At 46.8% G+C, this 22,485-nt stretch overlaps 1 protein-coding gene across 5 annotated transcripts; it reads right to left on the reverse strand.

The window, feature by feature from the left end:
• Nucleotides 1-9,318: 9,318 nt before the first annotated feature.
• ZSCAN32 (zinc finger and SCAN domain containing 32) lies at nucleotides 9,319-22,363 on the reverse strand. 5 transcript variants are annotated; one of them, XM_087449516.1, is made up of 7 exons: nucleotides 22,317-22,363; nucleotides 20,197-20,736; nucleotides 18,673-18,838; nucleotides 16,580-16,674; nucleotides 15,907-16,030; nucleotides 11,658-12,140; nucleotides 9,319-10,899 (listed from the first exon to the last, which is right to left on the reverse strand). In XM_087449516.1, exons 2-7 carry the CDS (start codon nucleotides 20,560-20,562, stop codon nucleotides 10,040-10,042), a joined length of 2,094 nt encoding a protein of 697 aa, XP_087305642.1. In that variant the 5' UTR covers nucleotides 20,563-20,736; nucleotides 22,317-22,363; the 3' UTR covers nucleotides 9,319-10,039. The 5 variants fall into 5 exon arrangements, with proteins under 5 accessions (XP_087305642.1, XP_087305643.1, XP_087305644.1 ...); XM_087449517.1 differs by lacking the exon at nucleotides 22,317-22,363 and having other exon boundaries at nucleotides 11,658-12,137; nucleotides 20,197-22,308; XM_087449518.1 differs by lacking the exon at nucleotides 22,317-22,363 and having other exon boundaries at nucleotides 11,760-12,140; nucleotides 20,197-22,308.
• Between the last annotated feature and the right edge of the window lie 122 nt (nucleotides 22,364-22,485).

Raw genomic sequence — 22,485 nt, forward strand, 5'->3', positions numbered from 1 at the left:
AGGCGTTGCAACCTGCAGGTCCCACAGGGGGGTGGTGGACTTCTCTTTGGGACAGTCACCTCTGACTAAATTTAGCCTAAGAACAGCTACTTCCTTGATCAGACCACATTCCTTATTTTGTTCCTGTTCTTATAGTTACATCCATGTTCTACTCTCATGTACAACCTCAGGAACAAGGACCTTAAGGATGCACTGTAGAAGTTTCTAGGTGGCTGAGGAGACATATGACTAGGGCTACTGAGAAGTACTGCTCTCCCCTTCCTTCTTGTCTCAATCAGACCCTGCTATCTCTCTCTCCTGTCAATGTAGCCATCTAGTTATCCTGCCTCTGAATAGGGAGGCACCAGGATACCTCAGAAAGTTCATGACACTAGGAGCGCACAGAACTGAGCATTTTGGAATACTCTGTGACTAATTAGCTATGGTAGCCAGTGGATCTCTCTAGCACTCTGTTTCATCATCTTAAAATGAATATAATAGCTGACAGGAACATTGTAAGGATCAAAATAGATAATGCATGTGGGAGTGCTTAGAGAAAACTGCTCAGTGTTATACTTAATCAAAGATGGAATACTTTCCCTAAGGAGGTTTATCAGTCTTTCACATCCCACCTCCCTACATCCATGTCCTGATGGGACGCTAGTCCTTCGTTGTGCAACTAGAATCTTCATAAATGATGAATGGGTAAAGGGGGGCCAGAACAAAGGCAGAGAGACCAGGTAGAAACCTCCAGTATTCTTTCCCTCACACTCCACATCCCAATCCATCAGCTCCCTCTTCAAAATATATGCAGAATATCCCAATCCAGAATAACACACACTATGCATGTGAAAATTAAGAGTATTTGAATCTCCAACAAAAGAGAAATGATTGAAGATTGAATATATTATGGTACCTGCCTAAATCCATCAGTTTAAAAAAAGATGAGGTCGATATATTGAAACAAAAATCCCAAGATGTAGTAAATGACCAAAATTACAGATTAAAGTTCAGCAAGATACACTAAAGAATTATTTCCTCTGGAGAGGGAGTGTAGTTTGGAGGTAAGGGATGGAGAGATTTCATCTTTAAGTGAGAATGTTTTGTGGTACTTAAGAAATAATAAAAGCTGAGGGAAAAAACGTTGGGTTACAAGCAGGTTCTTGTCCTACGCCTGTCATTAGATAGTCTGTCTCTGTTTCCAGGTCTGGAAGATTGAAAGAGTAATAATATTGACTTCATAGGATTGGTGTGAGGATGAATTAGTATGCACTTGTTTAGAACTGTGCTCGGCACAGAGCAAGTGTTACATTTTTTTCATTATTGTCGTTGTAAAATAGGGTGTGAGCCCAGACGGGGTTGGTACAAAGAGCCATCGAAGTAACACAAGCGGAAGCACCTCGCAAACAGAACAGCAGTAAACCCGATAAGAGGGATTAACGAACGCCCAGATCCAGGGCCCGGGTTGTCAAGCAGCGGGATTGGTCCGAGGGTATGACACAAAGAGGACCCTGTGTCCTCATTGGCGAAGACTGCTGTCAATTACCGGCGGAAACCAGGTGTAGAGGGAGGTTCTTTTAGTGCATCGCTTGCATTAGGCCCGTCGCTCTTTTCGGGTTTAACCCTTGCGCATGCGTCTGGCCTTCTGGAGGTCCCGGGGTGCCCCACGGCAGCTTCCGGTCTAGAGTGTTGGGAAAGATGGTGTGGCTGGTGACTTGTGCGTGTGTGCGAAAGGCTTCTTCTGATGGGGCGAGCCGGAGCGTTGCGGCTCCTCTTTCTACCCTGCCACTCTCTTCTAGCTCCCTGAGTCCTGGACGCGAAGATTAGGAGTGGCTGTGGGCTGGGACTTCCTGCCTTTGTCTGGGGGAGGCGTGGGGACTAGGTCACCGGATGTGCTGGCCCTGTCGCCCTTGAGGCTCCTGTCCATTCCGTTTCCCGTGAGGACTCCTCTGAAAGGCTCTGAGCCTCTTGCCCTGCGGTTTACGTAATAAAACGCTCGTTTGCTGAGACCCTATTGCGTCGTTGTGCGCCCTTGTGCTGCGCGGTGGGGACAGGAAGACATCTCAGACACGCTCCCTGCCCTCAGAGAGCGCCCAAACTGGTGGAGTAGATAAACCAATCAGAAACAAATTCTGGTGTTAGGTGCAGTAGGAAAAGGCGCCCTGAGAGTTACAGACAGCGCCGAGGAGTTCAAAGCGTTAGGAGGCTTCAAGAAGGTCTTGGTGGTCCTGTGGGTTTCTTGCCTTCTTTGATGGTGCAATCCTTGAGGACATAAAATTTTCCTTATTTCTACATTTCTCTCTTTTTTTTTTTTTTCCTATATTTCTGACGCCTGGGCTCAGGTGCCTTTCCTCCCATGGTTGAGAGGAGTGGAAACTGCAGACTCTCTTGTTCAGTTTCCATGGACAGAATGAATTGGGCCTTAGGGAAAGAGTATTCTAGACAGGAATAGTTTAGTGGGCAAAGGCACTAAGGCTGGAAAGGACAGAGCCTGTTTCAGGACCTGGGACCGGTTCACCTATGCTGGACTGTAGAATGTGTACTCTATAGGGTAGTGGGCAGTGAGGCTGGAGGAGTAGATAGGGCCTTGAATGGCAGGGAAAGCCTTGCCATCTTGGAGATCTTGGGTTATTTCAGTGTCAAAAGGAAATCTTGAAGGCTTTGAGGGCTTTGAGCTGAGTAGTTATACAACTGGATTAGATTTCTAGAAAGTCCAGAAGTTGAGATCTGCTCTGTAGGAACACCAGGTGGACAGATGGAAGTCTCTTACACCAGCCTGGTCTAATGAGATATGCCCCTAGACCAGGGGTTTACAACCAGGGGTGATTTTGCCCCTCAAAGACATTTGGCAATGTCTGGAGTCAATTTTGTTGTCACAACAGAGGGTGATACTGACATCTAGTGGGTGGAGGCCAGAAATGCAACTAAACATCCTAGAATGCATAGGACACTCCCCACCCCACCCACCCCCAACAAAGACCTGTCTAGCCCAAAATGTCAATAGTGCCAAGGTTCAGGAATCCTGACCTAGAGTGATAGTAGTGAAAATGGAGAGGAGACAGATGTCAGAGACATCTCACCCAGAAACCAGTCTTAGTCTCCATTTGTATTCTCTATAATGCTTAAGTACTTGACATCCAGTCAATTAATCACGTCTGATGACCCCAGTCTTCCTCATATTTTTTTCACCCATTCATTCATTAGCCACATATTTATTTAGCAGCAGACACTATTTGAGGTGCTGTGATTCAGCAATGAACAAAACAAATTTCCTGCTCTCCAAGAACCTTACATTCTTGCAGGAGATGACAGATATTAAACCTATAAATACATGTCAAGTAGTGAGATATGCTATGAAGAAGTTCCTGTAAGATGGAGTTTCTCTTACTACCACCACAGACCATTAACTCTGCACTTTCTAAGTGCCAAGCACTGGGCGAGATGATTTACAAATAGCATTACTAATCTTTTTCTCTATCCTGCAAGGTAGGTATTGTTATTCTCAGATGAGAAAAAGAGGCTCAGAGAAGTTGAACAATTTGCCCAAAACCAGTTGGTGTGGAGTTGAGGTGGAACTGGAGACTACATCCACCTGATGGTCAAAGTCTATGCTATTTCTATTAGGTAACACTGTCTCATAGGTCAGGCTGATTTGAATGGAGAAGAAATTTATACCTTCCTTCCTACGCTTAGGAAAGTGAAGTAGAAATGAACTCTCACTTTGACTTCTTTCTCTTTCCAGAGTGAAGGTTTTATTGGAGAGGCCTAGCTGGAAGTGATTCTTCGGAGTTGAAGGAACTGAATTTTGGGCCACACATTGGCCTCAGTTGGAAATGAATTCCTCTTTATGGCTCACATTCTCTCAGGTGGCTGATGGCAGAACCTGACCTCTCAGAGGGGTTGGCAAGTTGGATTTCCAGTTCTTGACCATCTGCACAGGGAGATCCAAGCCTGGGTGAGAATGTGCCATCTAGAAAGCATTGAGAAGGCAATGACCTTGGTGCAGGATTTGGAGTGAGAACCCTGGAGACCAAGGCAATGGTGAAAAGGGGAGTCTGTAAAGAGAAAATGGATATCAGGTTGTAGAGGGCCTGGGTTAGGGGACAGGCAGCTGGAACAAGGTAGAGAAACTTGATTTTGCTGCTGCTTCTTAAGTACTTATTTTTCTGATTGGTGTCCTTGCCAGCTTTCCTAAGAGAACAGACTCTTTCCCTTTTGTAGGAAGGAGGGTGGGTGGGAAGCGAGGTTGGACCCTCACCAATCACTGAGTTTTCAGTAGGTCTCTGCTCCCAAGAATGAAGGAAAGGAGATATTTCTCCTCTGTAGAACTCAACCTTTCTCCTCTGCAGGTTATATCCACCTGAACTAGCTCTGCAAATGAGAATCTTCCGGTTCCTGAAATGCCTGCCCTAAGATGGAGGGGTTACAATGCCCAGCAAGCTGTGGGAACTTTGCTTGAGTCCTCCGTGTCTGATTCACACCTCTCCTCAAAATAGATTAATACAACTGGATTTCTGGTCAGGAGAAGACCAGAGTAGGACAAGCTGAGGGCTGAGAGCAGTGCTGCAAGGCATAACAGAGCTGTGGGGCTCGGGGTGGAGGACTGCTGCAGCCCTCCCTGCACTGCCCTGAGCAAACAGGACGCTGATGTGCTCTCTGCTACTGTCAGGTGTGGCACTGGGATCCTGACTCTTCTACTCCCTACCCTGCCCAGCACCACATACCACACTCCTCATTCAAGTTTTTAGCTCTGAATTTCTGGGAATATCTATTCCTGTACCTTTCTTCCCTTGGCCCATAGGATAATCTGGGGTGGAGTTGGGGAGGTAGGGTGTCAGTGATGGGGTTTTATTTCCAGGTGATGGTTTGTGTGCTCCAAGAAGAGCCAGCAACCCTGGGGTTATGTGGGGAGTTGCCAAGCTTTTTGGGGCCCATGAAGCTCATCCTCAGGGGCTTTCCCAAGAGAAGAACCAGAACTCATGCTCAGACCACTCAGACCATGGGGCCTTAAAGAAGAACCCAGCTATTTAAAGAAAATGGTGAGATACAGAGTCTCAGGCTGCAAAAGGAAGAGGCAGGAAGAATCCAGGGATGAGAGTTTGTCAGTGCCCATGACATCATAGACATGACCTTATAGTTCTGTTATGACCAGAATTGGGATGCAGATGTCAGGCTGAGACGGCTTAGTTCCATATGTAGGCTATGTATTCCTCTGGTCCTTCTTTCAGAAAGCCTCATTCCATGAGAGCTCTTAGAAGGGTCATGTATGAATCAGGTCTATGTTTTGGGGCATTCATGGTGACCTACTGCCACCCAAGGAAGAGAGCCTGATCTTAGTTTAGACTGATAAGAAAGTTTTCTGAATGATTACGTGGGAGCTAGGTCAGCCTGGACAGGGTGATCCTGAATCAGAAGACACTACCAGAGGAGTGAAACTTTCCAAAGAGAAAATCCCATTTGGACCTGTCAGGCGGCTTGGCCATCAAGGAAAATGAAAATACAGCTGAAATGATCCATGGCCAGGTATCTAGTAAGAAGCCAAGGTGAGAGGGCAAGGGAGAGTGTGGATGAATGCATGAAGCCCCACTGTGTACTTGGTAACCCCAGGAGCCCCAGAGAGTATACTAATTCTACATCTGACATGTGAGCTTACTGCCACTGTCTCCTGTATCTGGGTGTGAAGTCTTGACTCATAACAAAAATCCAACTGGAGATTCCAATGGACAATGCCTTGATGGCTAACCATCGATGACCTCCGATGGATAACACCTCGATGGTAAGGGGGACTGTGTGACCATCCCCTCTAACAAGTGAGATCTCTGATGGGTCTCCTTTCTTTCTTTCTTTGTAATGGGTCTCTTTTTGCCTTTTCTACCTTCAGGCTATAGAAGCTTCTTAGGAACCATGACTAGTCTATACTGTGTAATACCTAGCTCTTAATCTAGTGCCAGGCATAAGAGCATGCCTGGGAGATAGCTGGTGGTAATGGGTGTGACATGAAGCCTAAGCTGTGCCTGGGTCCTCCTGAGAAGCACAACCAGACTGCCCTGATGGTATAAGGTCTGTGTTCCAAGGTTGCACAGAAATTGTTAGCCAGAAAGACTATCGAGAATGACAGACTGAAGTAATTAAAGGCTTTAGAATTGATTTCACCCATGTTCAAAATCCAGCTCTTTCACTTTAGTCATTATGCAAGTCACTTAATCTATCATAGCAGGTATGTAGGGGGCTACCAGGAAACTCAGACTTTACTTACAATTCTCTGTAAATCCCAAATTTATGAAAAACTCCAGAGGTGGCACTAGAATGCCCAAGTATATGGGGAATGCCTGAGCAGCTTCAGGAGCACAGCTTCCTCCAGATACCAGAGCAGGGCAGCACCAAGTTCAAAATCTTTCAGGCTAAATACCCTACTACAAGGAGTCGTGGGGGTAGTTGCTAGAGTTCTGTGTTCTCCACAAGTAAAGAACGCTCAGTCCTTCTCTTTGTCTCTACCGCAAAGTCAAGCCAAAGATGAGCAGCAGGACTGCAAGGAGGCTGGAACTGATAATGGTGAAAGTGAGCATTCGCATGCGATGAAGGGAGCGATGAAATGGCTACACTCTAGCCCAGGATCCCAGAAGTCCTGGGCTGTTCCCAAACTGACTGGTAAGCTGGTCTCCTCCTAGGAGAGGCATTAGAAGAGCTGGCAAAAAGGAAAGTGGGCTAAGGAGGCTTCAGGGGCCCAGCTCTTGTTTTGATTCTGACCATCCATCCACCACCTTAGGCTGAGAATCTACAGTATATGTGTGACAAGGATGACAATCTGTAGGCTTTGCCCTGCTTCTCTGGGTTGTGAGAAGATCTGATCCAGCCTGTAGGAAGTGGTTAGGAATCCCTGAGAAAAAGGAATAGTGTCAATTGAAGAATTGTATCAGTTAGTTAAAATGTTTCAGTGAGAAAGGGAGGTATAGAAACTATATGGAGAGCCCCAGTATTTGATTTATAGGGGGAAGACTAACTGGCTTTTTAATGGATATATGAAGGGCTGAACCAAACCAGGAGGGTAATGTTACACATCAGAGGAAATCTATAGAGTTTAGGGTGCTGCCTCTTGTATATGTACTTCAAACTCATTCTCAACTGGTTAGTGTGGTGATCAGGCTGCATTAGGCAATGGGAGGCAGACACTAAGGTAACATATCAACTGTAGGAAGCAGCTACCACATGTGGGGTTGGGGGCACATAGGGAAAATGTTGGGTTTATCATAATTGGGAAGCTTGCAAGAGAGGTCCTGCAGACCTGGGACTCAGATCTTAGAGGGGTGCTGCCTGACTGGTGCTGGTACAGGTTTCCCCTGCTATCCGAAAGTAAGATTGTTGCTATGAAACCTTTCGTAAGCCAAGACAGGTCAAAGCGAAGAGGCAAATACCATTAATTTATATGAGAAAAATTTTTGAGCGTTCCCAGACCCAAAAAATAACCTACCAAATCATATAAATAACACATAAAACCTAAAATAAGACAACATAGTGAAAGCAGGTATGATAAATACACAGCCTGTATAAAGTAGAAATAATGTACGTACAATGTAGTTTCACTTACCAGAATCGGGAAGAGGGTGAGCACATTGGAAGGCTGAGAAGTGGTGGTGGTGATGCTGGTGTGTTAGGCTCAGCTGTCAGAGGTTGGAGTAGTGGGAGGTACAGAGGAGACTGGGGTGTAGGAGAGAGAGGAAGAGGGTCGTCTATTAACATCTCATTGCCGTCTGAATCCATCACTAACATCTACACCTATGTCTGCTTGCCTCCAGTGGAAGGTCAAGGTTACTTGTCCACCATGCCTGATGTTTCAGGCTTGAAATAAGACAGTATGCTTGACTGCTTAGCCACTGTAACAGCTCGCTGCAAAACAAACACTGAATGCTATTTTTGCTTTTTGCCTTTTTTCGCAGAAGCGAAAATCCTCTTCAGATTTCTTTTGGTTAGCAAAAAGAGGTACTGATATAGGTCTTTTGTAAAAGGGAAGTGCTATAAAGCAAACTTTCAGATAGCGGGGGAAACCTGTACTTCCGAGGAGTCCGATGAGGCTGGTTTTGGAAGATACAGTGTCTACTTAGTTCACGCCTTTGTATTTGGCTCCTACTACAAAACCAGGTAAATTATAAGCAATCAAATATTTCCTTTATGAATGTATAAATGCATTCTACAGTTCTTACCTGTCTACTCCAGTCCATCCAGAGTAGCTGACAAGCAACGTTTGGGGGCTTTAGTACTCTGTGTTCCTTTTCCTACCTAGTGGATTAGAGGATAAAGCAGTCTGGAGGGTGGAGGCAACATAAAAATGCAGAGTTCAACAGTTGCATCCCAGTCCCCTGCCCCAGCCCCAGCTGACCCAAGAGTGGTAGGAACCTGCTAGTGAGGCCTCATTGAGTACCTCTACTTCCTTACACTTCCATTGACTTTCACTAGCTCACCTCATTTATCAAATCCAACTTATCTGAATTCGTATCCAAAGCCCTTCAGTAATCGATCCACCCCCGGGGCTGTCTCCCTCTTCCCCACCTTGAATCTCCAGTGATGTCAGGCTGACCCAAACTGGTCACATTCAAGCCCACCTCTCCGCCTTTGCCCAAGCGTTTCAAAAACGTTATTCTTTCCTCTGTGTAGAGCAGAAGTAAGTATGTGATGCTGGGAACTGGCCTGCATAGCTTGTCCTAGGGCCACACTCCAGAACAGTGTATGTAGAATAGCCCAGGCAAGCTTCAACCTGAGGAAACACTGAAGTATATTCTTACATCCTGCCTTTGCTTCTCCTTCTTCCCCAAAAGTAAAAAAAAAAAAAAATTTGGCTGAGGTACAATGTACATTCTCCTTTGCTCATATTTAATTCCTCAAAAAGGCTCAAGCAGAGACCGTGACACTTGCTTTTTACCATAGTTTAGTTAAGGTAGTAACACCCTGTACGCGGAGGCCAAGAACCATGGACAACATACCCATCTTTTAACACTTTTTACCCATGGTGATTTTACAGAAGCTTAAATATGCCCTTGATTGGAATCAGCAAGTTTTAAATTCTGTTCTTGGTGCTCCTCACACCCCCCCTTCCTTTCACCTACAATCAGAGCCTCCAGTAGCCCCTGTATTTTCCTTACTCCTGTGATCTCCCTTCTTAGTGACAGCTCTAACTCTTCCCAACCCAATTCTATTCCTCCTCTCCCCATTTCCTACCCCTTATTCCTTCTCTGCATGTCCTACTGCCTTGAAGCAGGTTCTACACTTAGATCCCCTTCAGGACCCTGCAGGCTTCTGCATGAGTGTGTTTCTACTGGAGAAAATTACAACCAAAGGCCAGGGAAGTGGAGGGAGAAACACTTTTATTTTCAGCAGAAATAGTAATGCTTATGAACTTGTAGAAACCATTTACTGTAAGAGACAAGAAACCAGGAACTGGGGTGGGGGTGATGCTAAGATGAGAAATCTTACAAAGATTAACCTACATGTTACACTTGCTCTAAGATAAGTCGCTTAGATTTAATATTACCCACTGGCTTAACCTATCCTTCCTCTCCTTTGTTCCCATTTTGGTGGTGGCTGGGTTACAGAGTAGTGATCTTCCCTGAAGGTAGCAGTAGTACATAACAGTAGGGGCATAGAGGTCAATTATTGGTTTAGTATAGATCCAGGCTGTTAACTTCTAGGTGTTGCTTCCCACCATGAGAAACAAATCCTTCCCTGGCATGGCCCAGAAACACTTTTCAGGCCACTGGCCACCCACTGTCTGTTCAGAAGAAAGATACCCTGGTTTCCTCGCAGGACTTATGGATCCTAAAGCCTTCTTACCTTTAAGCAAAACTGAAGTCCAGTGAGACAGGACTTTGGAGTTGAGGGCAGAGCTAGAAAGAGTTCATCATTCTTATCCTGATTCTTACTGCTGGGCAGGGTTCTTAAGTGCTTAACTGGTTTTCAATGACTCTACTGCTAAGCCAGGGATTGGCTAGTAGAACTCTCCATAAGCAGAAGGAAGCTCTAAGGAACATATGTTGACCTAAAGAATTAATCTGTCAGGTTTCCTGCACACTCATGGCATCTCTCCTCCTTCCTGTGATGTGAGTATCTCTTTCATGTGTACCCCCCAATGGCGGGTGAGGGCAGAGTTCTTGGTGAAGCTTTTTGCACAGTGAGAACACCTGTAAGGCTTTCCCCCAGTGTGGGTTTTCTGGTGGGCCCTGAAGTGAGAGCTGTTGTTGAAGGTTTTCCCACACTGAACACACTTGTACAGGCTCTCCCCAGTGTGGACTCGCCGGTGGGTGCTACACTGGGAACTGTTGTTGAATCTCTTTCCACAGACAGTGCACTGATAAGGCTTCTCCCCAGTGTGCGTCCTCTGGTGGACAACGAGGCTGGAGCTCTGGTTGAAGCTTTTCCCACATTCCCCACACCAATAGGGTCTCTCCCCTGTGTGAGTTCTTAGGTGTGCCGTGAGGTTGGAGCGCTCACTAAAGCCCTTCCCACATTCACTGCACTTGTGAGGCTTCTCTCCTGTGTGGACTCTCTGATGCCGAACAAGATAAGAACCTCGGCTAAAGCTTTTCCCACATTCGTGACATTGAGAAGTTTTTTCCAGTTCAGGAGCTGGCTGGTGGTGAGAGGGAGAACTCTGAGAGCACTTTCTCCCACACAGGAGATGTGCACAGGCCTTCTTCCAAGTAGGAAGTCTCTGGTGACTCATCCTCTCCTGGGATGGGGGTTTCTCCTCACTCTCCCCCGGAGAACATCTATGTTGCCTTCTTGACATTGGTTCACCCTTCCAGCCTCTTTTTAGCTCAGAGTGCCAAAAAACTTCACTAGACTTTCTCTGTAAAGCCTTGTTCATGTCTGCTTCCTCTGAGTCATTCCATTTCAGATTCTTCTTTTTAATCTCATTCTTGATCTCAAAATCTGAAAGAACAGAAATACAATGGACTGGAGAGAAGGAAACAAATGGAATGAGAAAAGAGTTACAATAGAACTACATTAAGAAGAAATCCTAATTAGATTTCTTCATGTGATTCAGTCTTCTGCTAATTAAAAGCCTAAGTTTCTCTTTCCAATTGCAATATTTTTAAGGTCCAAATTTGTGGTCACAGGCAAATATACCCTAACTCCACCAACTTTTCTCCTATTTCTTTTTGGATGATCTGACACAATGATAAAACTGAAACAAAGAGTCAAGTTCTGTGTCATCTGTCAATCTGTCTGTACATGTATCCTCAATACTTCAATGGCCAAGTTTCTGTGAAGAGAAAAACAAAAGGCCACCCTGAATGGCCAGCTCAAACATGAAGAAAGCAAGTTGCTGAGTAGCTAGCAAGTGCAGCTTTAGGTCATGAAAGGAGGATCAGTGCTGGAGGAGGAGGGAAGGAGAGAGAGTCTGGGCTGGAGGCCTAAGTGGCAATCTAAGGAAGCAAAGTATGTGGAACTCCATGGGAAAAAATGACATGGACTCTGTGAAAGAGGATGACAAAGGCAAAATTGGAGTCTAAAGAGCAAGGGAAAGAATCTTCAAACACCATGAAAACCAAGACTCCCTGGCCTGTATCAAGTCAACACCAAGATGATGACAAGGCCAGGAGCAGAAATGGCTCCCTCTTCATTGCCAGGCTAATGGTCTCTAAGTGGACTTTCCACCCTTTGACTGTCAGAGCCAAGAGTCTTACCAAGTCTGTTTGGGAACAGGACTGACAGGTCAAATCTGCTAACTTCCTGGCCAGGATCCCTGAAGTCCTTTTCATCCCCTGCTGCAGCACCCACAGTGGTACCTTCTCCAACCTCTGTGGGCTCCCTGTTCTGCAGACTCAGCTCTCCAGCCTCCATATCACTTCCCTCTTGGCCAGGAACAGCATCACTTGCCACAGTTGCTGCAGAGGACCAGGAGCTTGAAAGGGCATCCATTTCCTCATGAAAGATACAAGGCTCAGGCACATGGCCTCTCCTCACTTTGTGGTAACGCGACTGTAGGATTTTGACCTTAGTGCGACACTGCTCTGCGGTCCGCAGAAAGCCCTGCTCCTGCACTTGTTCTGCTGCGGCCCTGTAGATCTGGATGATCTGCTCACGGGTCAGGGGTTTTTCATGAAACTCAGAATTACTGAGAACGGCCAGGAGTGTCTTGGTCTCTTCATAGCCCCAGTGCACACCTGCTGCCAGGGCACAAGAAACACAGCGATCAGATCAGAGAGGACCAGATACCACAGTGCAGGCTTTTAGCAGCCCAAGAACTTACATCCTAGTTTCTCAAACTATGCCACAACTGGCTGCTGTCATTCCTGGGAACATATCTCACTGTGGGCTTTTTTCCTAAAACAAAAACTTTCAGTGTAGTGGAAAAGACATCCTCTTCAGCTGAGAAGGAGTTGCAGAAATAAAGCTGCCTTTTTTATTTCTCTTTACCCTGAATCCCACTCATTTCCCCTGCGATATGACTCACGATAAGGGTAGTGCTTGCCTGCCTCCAGTTGTGGGAATCCCTGAGGGCCTACGGCCGCATAAGAGGGCATGGTGAACAGGCGAGACTCGGAGGGAAGCAAAGAGTCAGAGGAGAGAAGAGCTGGTTATAGGATACTTCTGCCTACTGCCACCTCTGATGCCCGAGTACCTCTTGATCTGACCCATCCCCAACTATTTATATCTCCTGTCATCAGTGTAGATGCAAGAAACTAACTTACAGCACTTACTATCCCAAGCTGAGAATAAGAAGTAAACGTCTGAATGGAGCAGACAAGATGGCTAGTTGCTCCAGACCACTGCACACACTCCTCAAAGGGGTGCTTGTCTGGGCCGGTCAGTGAGGGCTCATTTGTCTAGAGCTGTCCCGGCAAGTGGGTTCTGATAACATCTGGTCATGATGCTCCGAAGGGCACGCAGCAGCCCCTTCTCATCACCCTCTCTCCTCCACTCTGCTCTGAGCCATCATCTCAAACCTGGATAACTGCTGTAGCCACCTACCCAGTCTTCTTGATTCTACTCTTGACCTCCTACAGTCTATTTTCAACCCAGCTGTCAAAGTGGGCCACCTCCTTCACTCAATTCAACTAACATGTATGAGCACCTACTATGCCACTGAGAAATGCAAGTATCAACATGACATGGATTCTGCCTTCAAGGAGGCCACAGTCCTATGAAAATCTGTGTAACAAAAAGGAGACACAAACAAATGTTTAGGTAAAGGGCCAAATACATTGAAATACTCAAAGTGATCCTTTTGAAAGTGTTACTCCTCTGCTCAGAAACCTTGCAAAGCCACCCCATTTCACTCAGAAAAAGTCCAAGTCCTTACAAAGTTCTATATGTAGGGCCACAAGGCCTGAAACAGTGCTTCTCAAATTATCTGCGAAGAACCAGGGTTTTTTTTTATTTTTTTTAGAAATATAATAAACATGCAGTTGGATAGTACAGTGATGTACAGTGATGAAATTTTTAAATGCTTCCTCTCCATTTCAGTTCATGTCACTTTCAATAGCACTGCCCCATGTGACATGACTCTGATCTTGTTTATTGCTCTCATCCTCTCTCAATCTGCACTAGTCACACTAGCCTCCTTGCCTAGACTCACTCCAGCCTCAGAGCCTTTGCACTGGCCATTCCCTCTGTGTGTTACACTCTTCCCCCAGAGAGCCACATGGCTTGTTCCTTCTCCTCCTTCAAGTCTTTGTTCCAATGTCATTTTCTCAATGAGGACTACTCTGACAACTCAAACAAAAACTGCAACCCACCCTCTGCCCCTGCACTCTTGATCACTCTTATTCTGCTCCATTGTCCTGCAGCTGCAATGGAACCTGTTAACTAGACTAAAATGACAGCCTCTTGAATTCACACAATGGCACCTGCTAGGACATCACCCACTTTCCATAGAGAATACAGCACTCATTCCCCAGGCTAACGTCACCTTCATTCTTTTATGTTCTAGTGACAAAATCTAGATATAGCACCTAGCCAGACAATTCACTACTTTCATGACAGAAACACACCTGGCTTTGGCTTTCCAATTTCAAAACTCAAACGAAAACTCCCTGGGTTATCCAGACAACATAAAAGTTTAGGTCCTACTTTTCCCTCTGTGTAACCTGCACATGGCCAAATGAATGGCTTCACACTGGTACCCACTATAGCCTTTATCCCAATGTACCCATAGAGTGAAGGAACAGGAACCATCTTCGATTCAGAGCTGGAAAACATGGCCCCGTGTGGGGATGTTTGCTTATAGGTGATCAGTACCAGAACACACGTGCAGAGAGGTCCTCACTCAGGTGGCTCTGGAGCAGGCTGTAGGTGCCGGGGCTCCCACTTTCCTTGACTGGCTGCCTGCTGTCGGACGGGTAGCTATCTGAGCCCTCCACCATGTCCCTGTACCCCAACTCTTTCCATTTCCATGGGCCTTGACCTGGCCCTTTGGCCTCAACAGCCCCATCTGCCAAGGTCCTGGGAGAACTGGAGAAGACCTGTGAGGCCAGCAGAGCTCCCATTCTTCCTGAAAGGCACAGTGCTCTGGGTTGTGGCTTTGCCTCCCTCGACAGGAACTGGCCCAGAGGCTTCTGAACTTGGTTCAACACTGCTCCAGAGTCTGGTGGAAACCTTGTTAACACAATAGCTCAGTGACTTCCCCGCGTAGCTGGCTGCTTTATTGGTGCACCTGGAGTTTCTCATAAAACCGAGGCTCACTGAGAACACACAGGAAAGTCCTGGCTTTCTCAGCAGCCCAAGGCATGCCTGCCACTTTCCCGTCTGCCGAGGCCAGCTGTTTCACGTCACCCTGATTTTTTCTTCCCCCTCTGCTGGCGTCTCATCGGCTTCCACTCGTCTCACTTGTGCAACTCAAAATTCTTCCTTGCTCTGTAGCTATGAATATGGGGGGTACAGGTCCCTAGTGTTCTTTCTGATCCAGCCCAGAGATGACACGTGGACCATGACTGGGAAACCCTACAAGTGAAGAAGCAGGGAGGAGACATCAAGGCCCAAGCCAGCTGCAGAGCATCTGTCTGTGAATCTGACATTCAGGGAGGCTGCACCGAGGAGCAGCAGCTCAGATGGGACAGAACTCATTTGAGGAAGGCAAGAGATCAGTCCTGAGATTTTTGAAAAAGGGCTCCTGGTGCCTCCCAAAGGGCCTGAGCGCAGAAGTAGATTGTCACAGTCAGGTTGTTTTTTGTTTTGTGTGTGTGTGTGTGAGGAAGATCAGCCCTAAGCTAACATCCATGCCAATCCTCCTCTTTTTGCTGAGTAAGACTGACCCTGGGCTAACATCTGTGCCCATCTTCCTCCACTTTATATGGGACGCCGCCACAGCGTGGCCTGACAAGTGGTGCATTGGTGCGCACCCGGGATCCGAACCTGGGTCGCCAGCAGCGAAGCGCGCACACGCAACTGCTACACTTCGGGGCCGGCCCCAGGTTGTTTTGTTTTTTAATCTCCTCTGCCACTCAGGACATAGCATAGCTGTGTGTGTGGGCACACATTCATTCATCTCTCATCTGTTCCTCCCAGTCTATGGCTTCTGTCTGTCTCCTGTGCTGTGTTTCTCTTGCTGTCTCTCTGTCTCCCCTCCCCCTCTATCCCTTATCTCCCTGCACTCTCTGTCCCCATTGCTTTCAGTCTCATGCCCTCTCCCTTGTTCTTGCTCACTGTCACACATGTTGTCCATCCCTGTCGTGAGCCCTCTGACTCTCTCACTTTCCCTTTCTTTCAGTCTCTGTGTCTCTCTCTGTCTCTGTCACAGTGTCTGTGTTTTCCTATCTCTGTGTCTCTTGCCTACTCTCAGTATTTTCCTGTTTATTTCCTTCTTTCCCTCTACCTAACAGGCTCCCCACTGCCTCTGCGTGTCTCCTTCCTTCTTAGATTCTTTCAGTCTCTCTTTCTCTCTGAACAACTGAACACATCTATTCTGGACCTAAAGGGAATGCAGATCCTTACCCAGCGAGACATATCTGTCATTCTTCTGCGTAACACCCCTGTAGAGGGCCCTCTGTGCAGGGCCACAGTGCGTCTGTCCTTCCTGACAGAGGGATATGGCGCTGTCCTCACACATGATTGGTCCCTGTAAAGACACCGGAGTCTGCTGCTACTGATAAAATAGCCCTGCTCTAGCCTGGGGTGGGGCTAGACAGGACCACAGTCATCAGATCAGGGGCTGGGCAAAGTAGAGGGAGGTCAAGCCTCCGAGGCAAGGATCAGAGTAAGGACCCATGTGATGATGGCAGAGTAGACAGAATAAGAAAACAAGCCAAGGGGCCGGCCCCGTGGCTTAGCGGTTAAGTGCGCGCGCGCTCCGCTGCTGGTGGCCCGGGTTTGGATCCCGGGCGCGCACCGACGCACTGATTCTCCAGCCATGCTGAGGCCGCGTCCCACATACAGCAACTAGAAGGATGTGCAACTATGACATACAACTATCTACTGGGGCTTTGGGGGGAAAAAAATAAATAAATAAAATCTTTAAAAAAAAAAAAAGAAAACAAGCCAAGAGAAGCTCAATGGACCACGTGAGCCATCTTTCTAGCATCTCGGGAAAAGTAGGGGTTTTAGGGTGACAGTGAGTGCAAAGTGACATGGGAACTTCAAGATACAAAAGGTGTCAACCACAGCTCACCTGGGCCCCTTCTATCCAGAGCACAGCACCTGTCTCCTGGTCTTGAAGACCCCTCTTCTGGGGAAGGTTCCTAGGAGCCTGCGGAGTAAGCCAGGCTGGGAGAGAAACAGCCTCTGTTAGAGGGCAGCTTCTACCACAGCCACAGAGAAGCGTTTCTGAGTGGGGTCCCTGGGACAGCAGCAGTAGCATCTGGGAACCAGTCAGAGATGCATATTCCCGGGCCCCACCTCAGATCTACTGAATAGGAAATGCTGGGGGTGAGGCCTGGGAATCTGTTTGAACACGCCCCCCAGATGAGTCTGTAGCACACTGAAGTTTGAGGACCACTGCCATAGCCAATGACCTCTCCATGTGTTGAGAAGCTCCTTTCACGAGATTCTTCTTGGCATAATAGCTTTAAGAAAAAGAAAAAAGTTTTTTTTTCATTCTAAAGAAATATGTGCACATTATAGAAAAAAAAAATTTTTAATAGAATATTCAGAAGGAATCTCCCATGGCCCCAACACCCAGAGATAAACATAGTACTGTTACAAATACCACAGTAACTCAAACCTTTTATTTTTCCTCAGACCAAGATAATATATTCTTTCCAAGATCCCCAAACTTCAAGAGTCCTACAAAGGAAATGGTTCATTTTGGTGAACTTCAAGGGACACTCAGAGTTCTGTGAGGTTATAACACTTGGGATCTGAGCAGCCCATGGGCCCGGTGAGCAGAGGGAGCAGCACCTGGAACACACTGAGTCCTGCCCCATTTACTTAGACCTTAAAGCCACAGAAATCACATACCACAGAGCATAGACGTTCCCAAGGAAAAAGGAAATAAATGCTAAGTGGCAAAGTTTACAAATATATTGATAGAGTATTTACCTCACTCAAAAATTACAAAAGCAAGGGCCAGCCCCAGTGGCCTAGTGGTTAAGTTCAGCACGCTACACTTTGGCGGCCCGGGTTCAGTTCCCAGGCGCAGACCTACACCACTCTGTTACCAGCCATGCTCTGGTGGTGGGCCATATACTGAAAAATAGAGGAAGATTGGCACAGATGTTAGCTCAGGCCAAATCTCCTTCAGCAAAAAAAAAAAAAAAAAAAAAAAAGCAAATAAAACTCACACTATTTTTCATGTCATCAACAGAAGCTTACCAATTTAAACAGCATGAAGACAAAAAGTTTTCCTCTAGGATTTGAGTTATATAAAGATGAGCTGCGTTTTAAAAATTACTTAGCAACCTGTAATGGCAGCTTTCAGTTAAGGAAAAAAGGCAGCAGTGGCCGTTAGACTATCTAGAAATGTACGCAGCCAAAGTGCTTCACAGAAAGAGACCTCTAAAGATAGAGCCTTGGTTTGGCCATGCAATGAAATATTAGTCAGCCATAAAAAGGAACAAAGTGGTGATACAGGCTTGAAACACACTAAGTGAGAAGCTAGACATGAAAGGTCACATATTGTAGAATTCTGTTTCTATGAAATGTCCAGAACAGGCAAATCCACAGAGAGAGAATGACGAGAAACTGCTTAATGGGTACAGGGTTTCCCTTTGCGATGATGAAAATGTTTTGGAACTAGATAGAGGTGCTGATTGTACAATATTGTGAATGTACTAAATGCAACTGAATCATTCACTTGAAAATGGCTAATTTTATGTTATGTGAATGTCACTTCAATTTAAAAAAATTGTTTTAATCAAAAAAATTTTTCTAAAATACTTAGGACCAGTATAAATAACAAATACAACTTTGGAAAAAAGCAAAAATAATAGAAATCTGTTCTGGAAGAACTTAAGCTGGATGGGAAAGGGGGTTTAATGTCTTTAAGTATATGAAGAACTGCTATGCAGAAGGTGAGGGTAAACATGTTCCTCTTTAATATGCCTGATTCAAAAGGAATAGAATTAAATTGAAATAAAAGAGAATTAGGCTAACACATAAATGATCTCCACCCCTATTTCACGTGCTATTACCATCAACTAAAATTTGAAATCTTGTCTTTTGCCTATATTTCAAAGGCATAATCTGGAACCAAGGGGCAGACTGCATTTCCAATAGATGATTGTTCTTCCCCCACCTCAGCTGAGGGCAGAGGCTTCTGCTTACCTTCTGACTGTTCACATGGTCTATGGTGTGAGCTCTGTGACCCCTTCAAATTCCGTTCCCCTGGATGAACCCTCTGTTTCAGGTGGGATCTCAGTGATTCTCTGGCTCCTCCTAAAGGCGCCGTCTCCTCAAAGAGCACTCTCAAGTCTTTCCCAGAATCCAGGACCTGGAACAGACCCTATCATCTGTCACTACAAATTCCTGCCTAAGCTGGACTTTACAACCCCTAAGAGTGGCATTAAAAAGTGATATGAGACATAAGGAAGCAGAAGAGAAATATTCTCAGGGCCAATGTAATAAAATAAAAATGAACAGAATTTGGTCTCAATCACTTCGTCTCAAGTAAGATTATTTACATGAAAGCACCTAGCACAGAGCCCGACACACCAGAAGTGCTAAAAGTAGTGTACACGTGTTGGAAGTGAGAACATCAGCTTTCTCTTTAGAGAGCTCCTGTGATCTCAGCACTACTGCCATTTCTTCTCCCCTCAAATCCAATGCATCACCAAGTCCAGCCAGTTTTATCTTCAAAAGATCCCTTGCATCGATCCTCTTCTCTCCCTCTCCGCACCCTCCAGCCTGGTCCAGGACACTATCCTCTGGACTGGACTGTGGTCATTGCCTTTTAACTGCCACCCTGCATCTTCTCTGCTCCTGGATCCTCTAACCCATACTCTCTACACGGAATCCAGTAGATCTTGTAAAATGTAAGATCACATCCATCCATGTTAACACCATTCAGCGGCTTCCCACTGCACGTAGAATAAAAGCCAAACTCCTCTTTGCAGCCTGAAAGGCCCAGCATAAAGTGGCCACTGCCTTCCTCTCTCATCTTCTCTCATACCACTCTTCTCCTTGATCCTGAAGCTCCAGCCACAAGTCCCCACTTCTTTCTCAAATATCAGCCAAGTCCTCTCCCACCTGAGGCTCTTGGAGGGTGCTGTGCCCTCAGCCCTCCCAGCTCTTGACACAACTGGCTCCTTCTTTTCCTTCACATCTCAGCTCAAATGTTCCCTTGGAGAGGCCTTGCCCCACTACCTCCACGAGTGGATATTTTGGGAAACTCACCGTGTCCTAGACTGACCAGTTTATCCAGGCAGCAAGGACCAGCTCTAATAAAACTTTGTTTAGTGTACAACACATGGCACTCTGCCCTCAAGGAATCTTCTAGCAAGAAATATTAGATGTTAATTCACCAACACCTCTAATTTTCCTGACCCTCTGAGTAAAGAATAGTTGTCCTTTCCCTGGCCTTTTTTGGAGAACTTTTCTGAGTGTTTTTACCACTTTAATTATGGACTCTAAACATTCACTGACTATATGAATGTCCAAGTTATTTCAGCAAATGAGAAATTATTCCCATAGACTAAGGGCACAGGGCCAACCCAAGACAGCTAATACTTTCTGGTGCATATACCACCATGCATTTCTGAACAGAGCGCCTCTCCAGTAAGTGGATTCCTGTGCTCCTCACCCCAATTTCTTCATAACCAAAACCACAAGGTTCTGCCTTCCTTTTCTCACCTGTTGCCCAGGCGCTCTCTGTACATCCTCAACCAGAGCCACAGCTTCCCCGCCATTTTCTGGACACTGCTCCCTCACCCAGGTCCGGATCTCCTCTGGCAAGATGGTCAGAAACTGCTCCAAAACCAACAGCTCCAGAATTTGCTCTTTTGAGTGTGTCTTAGGCCTCAGCCACTGACAACAGAGTTCCCAGAGTTTGCTAAAAGCTTCATGGGGGCCAGCTACCTCCTGGTAGCAGAACTGCCTGAAGCGCTGGCGGGAAGCTTCATAGTCAGGCCTTTTGCTATGAAGGGCTGATTTCTGTCCCTGTGTGCAGTCCTTGCTTGGGGATGGGTCTGCCTGGGGGCTCCTTGTTGCAGCCATCATTTACTTCAACAAACTGGCTCACTGGTTGCCACTTCCACCCTCGGGATCAGATTCTATCTCTTCTCATATCACTGGGAAGTGGTTCTCCCGGATACCAGTGACAGGAGTGTCTTTCCGGAATCAGAAACATGAGAGTGTCACAGGTGTGCAGACTCACAGCTGAAAAAGGCTCAACTTTAAAGAGAGGTGAAGAGGTTGGAAAAAGGCAGCATAAAACTATCCCATATTTCTTCACTCTGCTCCCTGTAATTTATTTCTGTCCTTTTCCTTTACTGCCTCTATAATCCAAGACGAGGATCCAAAGCACTAGAAATATCAAAAAACATAGTTTTCTCCCCAGCCAAATTCCTGTGTCTGCTGATGAATTCCCCAAACTACTCCTCACAGTGTAGCCAGCTGTTCCTTCTCACGGGCCTCACATGCAGGGTCCTATCCCTGCTCTCCTCTACCCTCAAGAGGCCTGCACCCACCTTCCCAATTACCACTTTCTCTTAAGGAGAAAATAGCATATATGTGCCTCTCGAATACCCTCTTCACCACTATTACATTCTCCTCTTCGCCATTATTACACCCTCTTCCTTACCACCACCACCACATGTACAATGTGAATGTAAATGATTGTTTTGGTCTCCTGTATGCTTTTATCTTCCAGTATTCCCTCCCCACTTCTGAGCACAGCATCTTCTTCCTTTGTGAAAGAGCCCCTCTCTATTCCATGGGGTCTGGTGAGGCTGTTCATTACAGTACCCTTCCCCCTATCCCAGGAATGGGCATCTGACATAGGCTGGGCCTGATGGAATTCTCCTGTGAGACTTTACATACAGGTAGGGTGGGAGAAGTTCCAAATTTCCTGGGAATGGCTGAATTGGGAGGATGGAAGACTGGAGCTATCTGCAGTTACGTCCCACTCTCCAGTGCACTCCTCCATCAAAAGGGTGAGCCTGTTTACAGGACTAAAAAAATTATTTTTAAAGAAAGGGATTCAGGTTGCCTTTCTTCCAAAGCACACGAACCACTTTCATTTATATTCCTTTTACATTTCAATGGCTGGAGTGGCTAGAGATAGAGATCAAAGGCATGACTGTTAGCGGTCCTCTTTAACAAAAACGCAGGTCAGAGCACAGGTCCTCAGCAGCAAGGCCAGGATTAGAACCTGTCCCCCTTGCCTTACACATTGTCGTACATCCTGCACCTTATCTGGTTGAAGAATAATTTAATGCTATCCTAGTTTCATGCAAAAGGCGGACCTGCAGTCCTCTTGATCCTGAACATCCCATTCATAGTTAATTTTAAAATGCTGGCGTCTCAGAAATGTGTTTCTCTCTGGCGCTGACCCAAACACTCAGCGGAAAGCAGGATGAGAATGGGGGTCGGGCTGACTGACTTTTCACTCGGCAAGTTATGCACTGAGTACTCCCAGCGCAGTCAGCGCTAGGCTTAGGTACTGTGGCTGAAGTGGAGAGGGAAACAAGTCCGCAGGCTCCCAGTGCAGCGACAAGGGGATGGGACAAGCAGGGCCACAGGCCAGAGGGAGTCTGGGCTCGGCCACAGGGATCGGGACGCGACCTGGCCGTCTCGGGTGGGCCAGAGGCACCGGGACGAAGGGCCGGGGCGCAGGAAGGTGACCGCGGAGCGTGCGAAGGGCGCCCGGCCCTTGCCCAACCGCCCTGAAAAGACTCCCTGCGGCAAGGGGCTCCCAGGCCGGCGTGGGGTCCGGCCCCGAGCCCCCGGTCGCGAGGAAGCAGAGCACTTACCGAAAGCGCGCGCTCGTAACTCCGGTAAGCTCGCTCAGCCGCGGGCGGAAGTCAGCGTCGCAAGTCCCCGCGCTAGTCCGCCCACTGCGCATGCACCCAAGCAGTGCCAGCGGACTACAACTCCCGGGGTGCACTACGACGGCTGGCGCCGTTCCTCTCCAGCAGCGAC

This window comes from Ceratotherium simum, chromosome 26, assembly GCF_057802395.1.
Source record: "Ceratotherium simum simum isolate JZ-2026a chromosome 26, ASM5780239v1, whole genome shotgun sequence".
NCBI classification, from domain to species: domain Eukaryota; kingdom Metazoa; phylum Chordata; class Mammalia; order Perissodactyla; family Rhinocerotidae; genus Ceratotherium; species Ceratotherium simum.

Coding starts and splice junctions, on each gene's coding strand:
- ZSCAN32 (XM_087449516.1), bottom strand. CDS start 20,562: ATGATGGCTGCAACAAGGAGCCCCCAGGCAGACCCATCCCCAAGCAAG. Junction 16,675..18,672: donor ACCATGTGAACAGTCAGAAG/GTAAGCAGAAGC, acceptor TTTCTCTCCCAG/CCTGGCTTACTCCGCAGGCT. Junction 10,900..11,657: donor CCTGTTCCCAAACAGACTTG/GTAAGACTCTTG, acceptor CTGTTCTTTCAG/ATTTTGAGATCAAGAATGAG.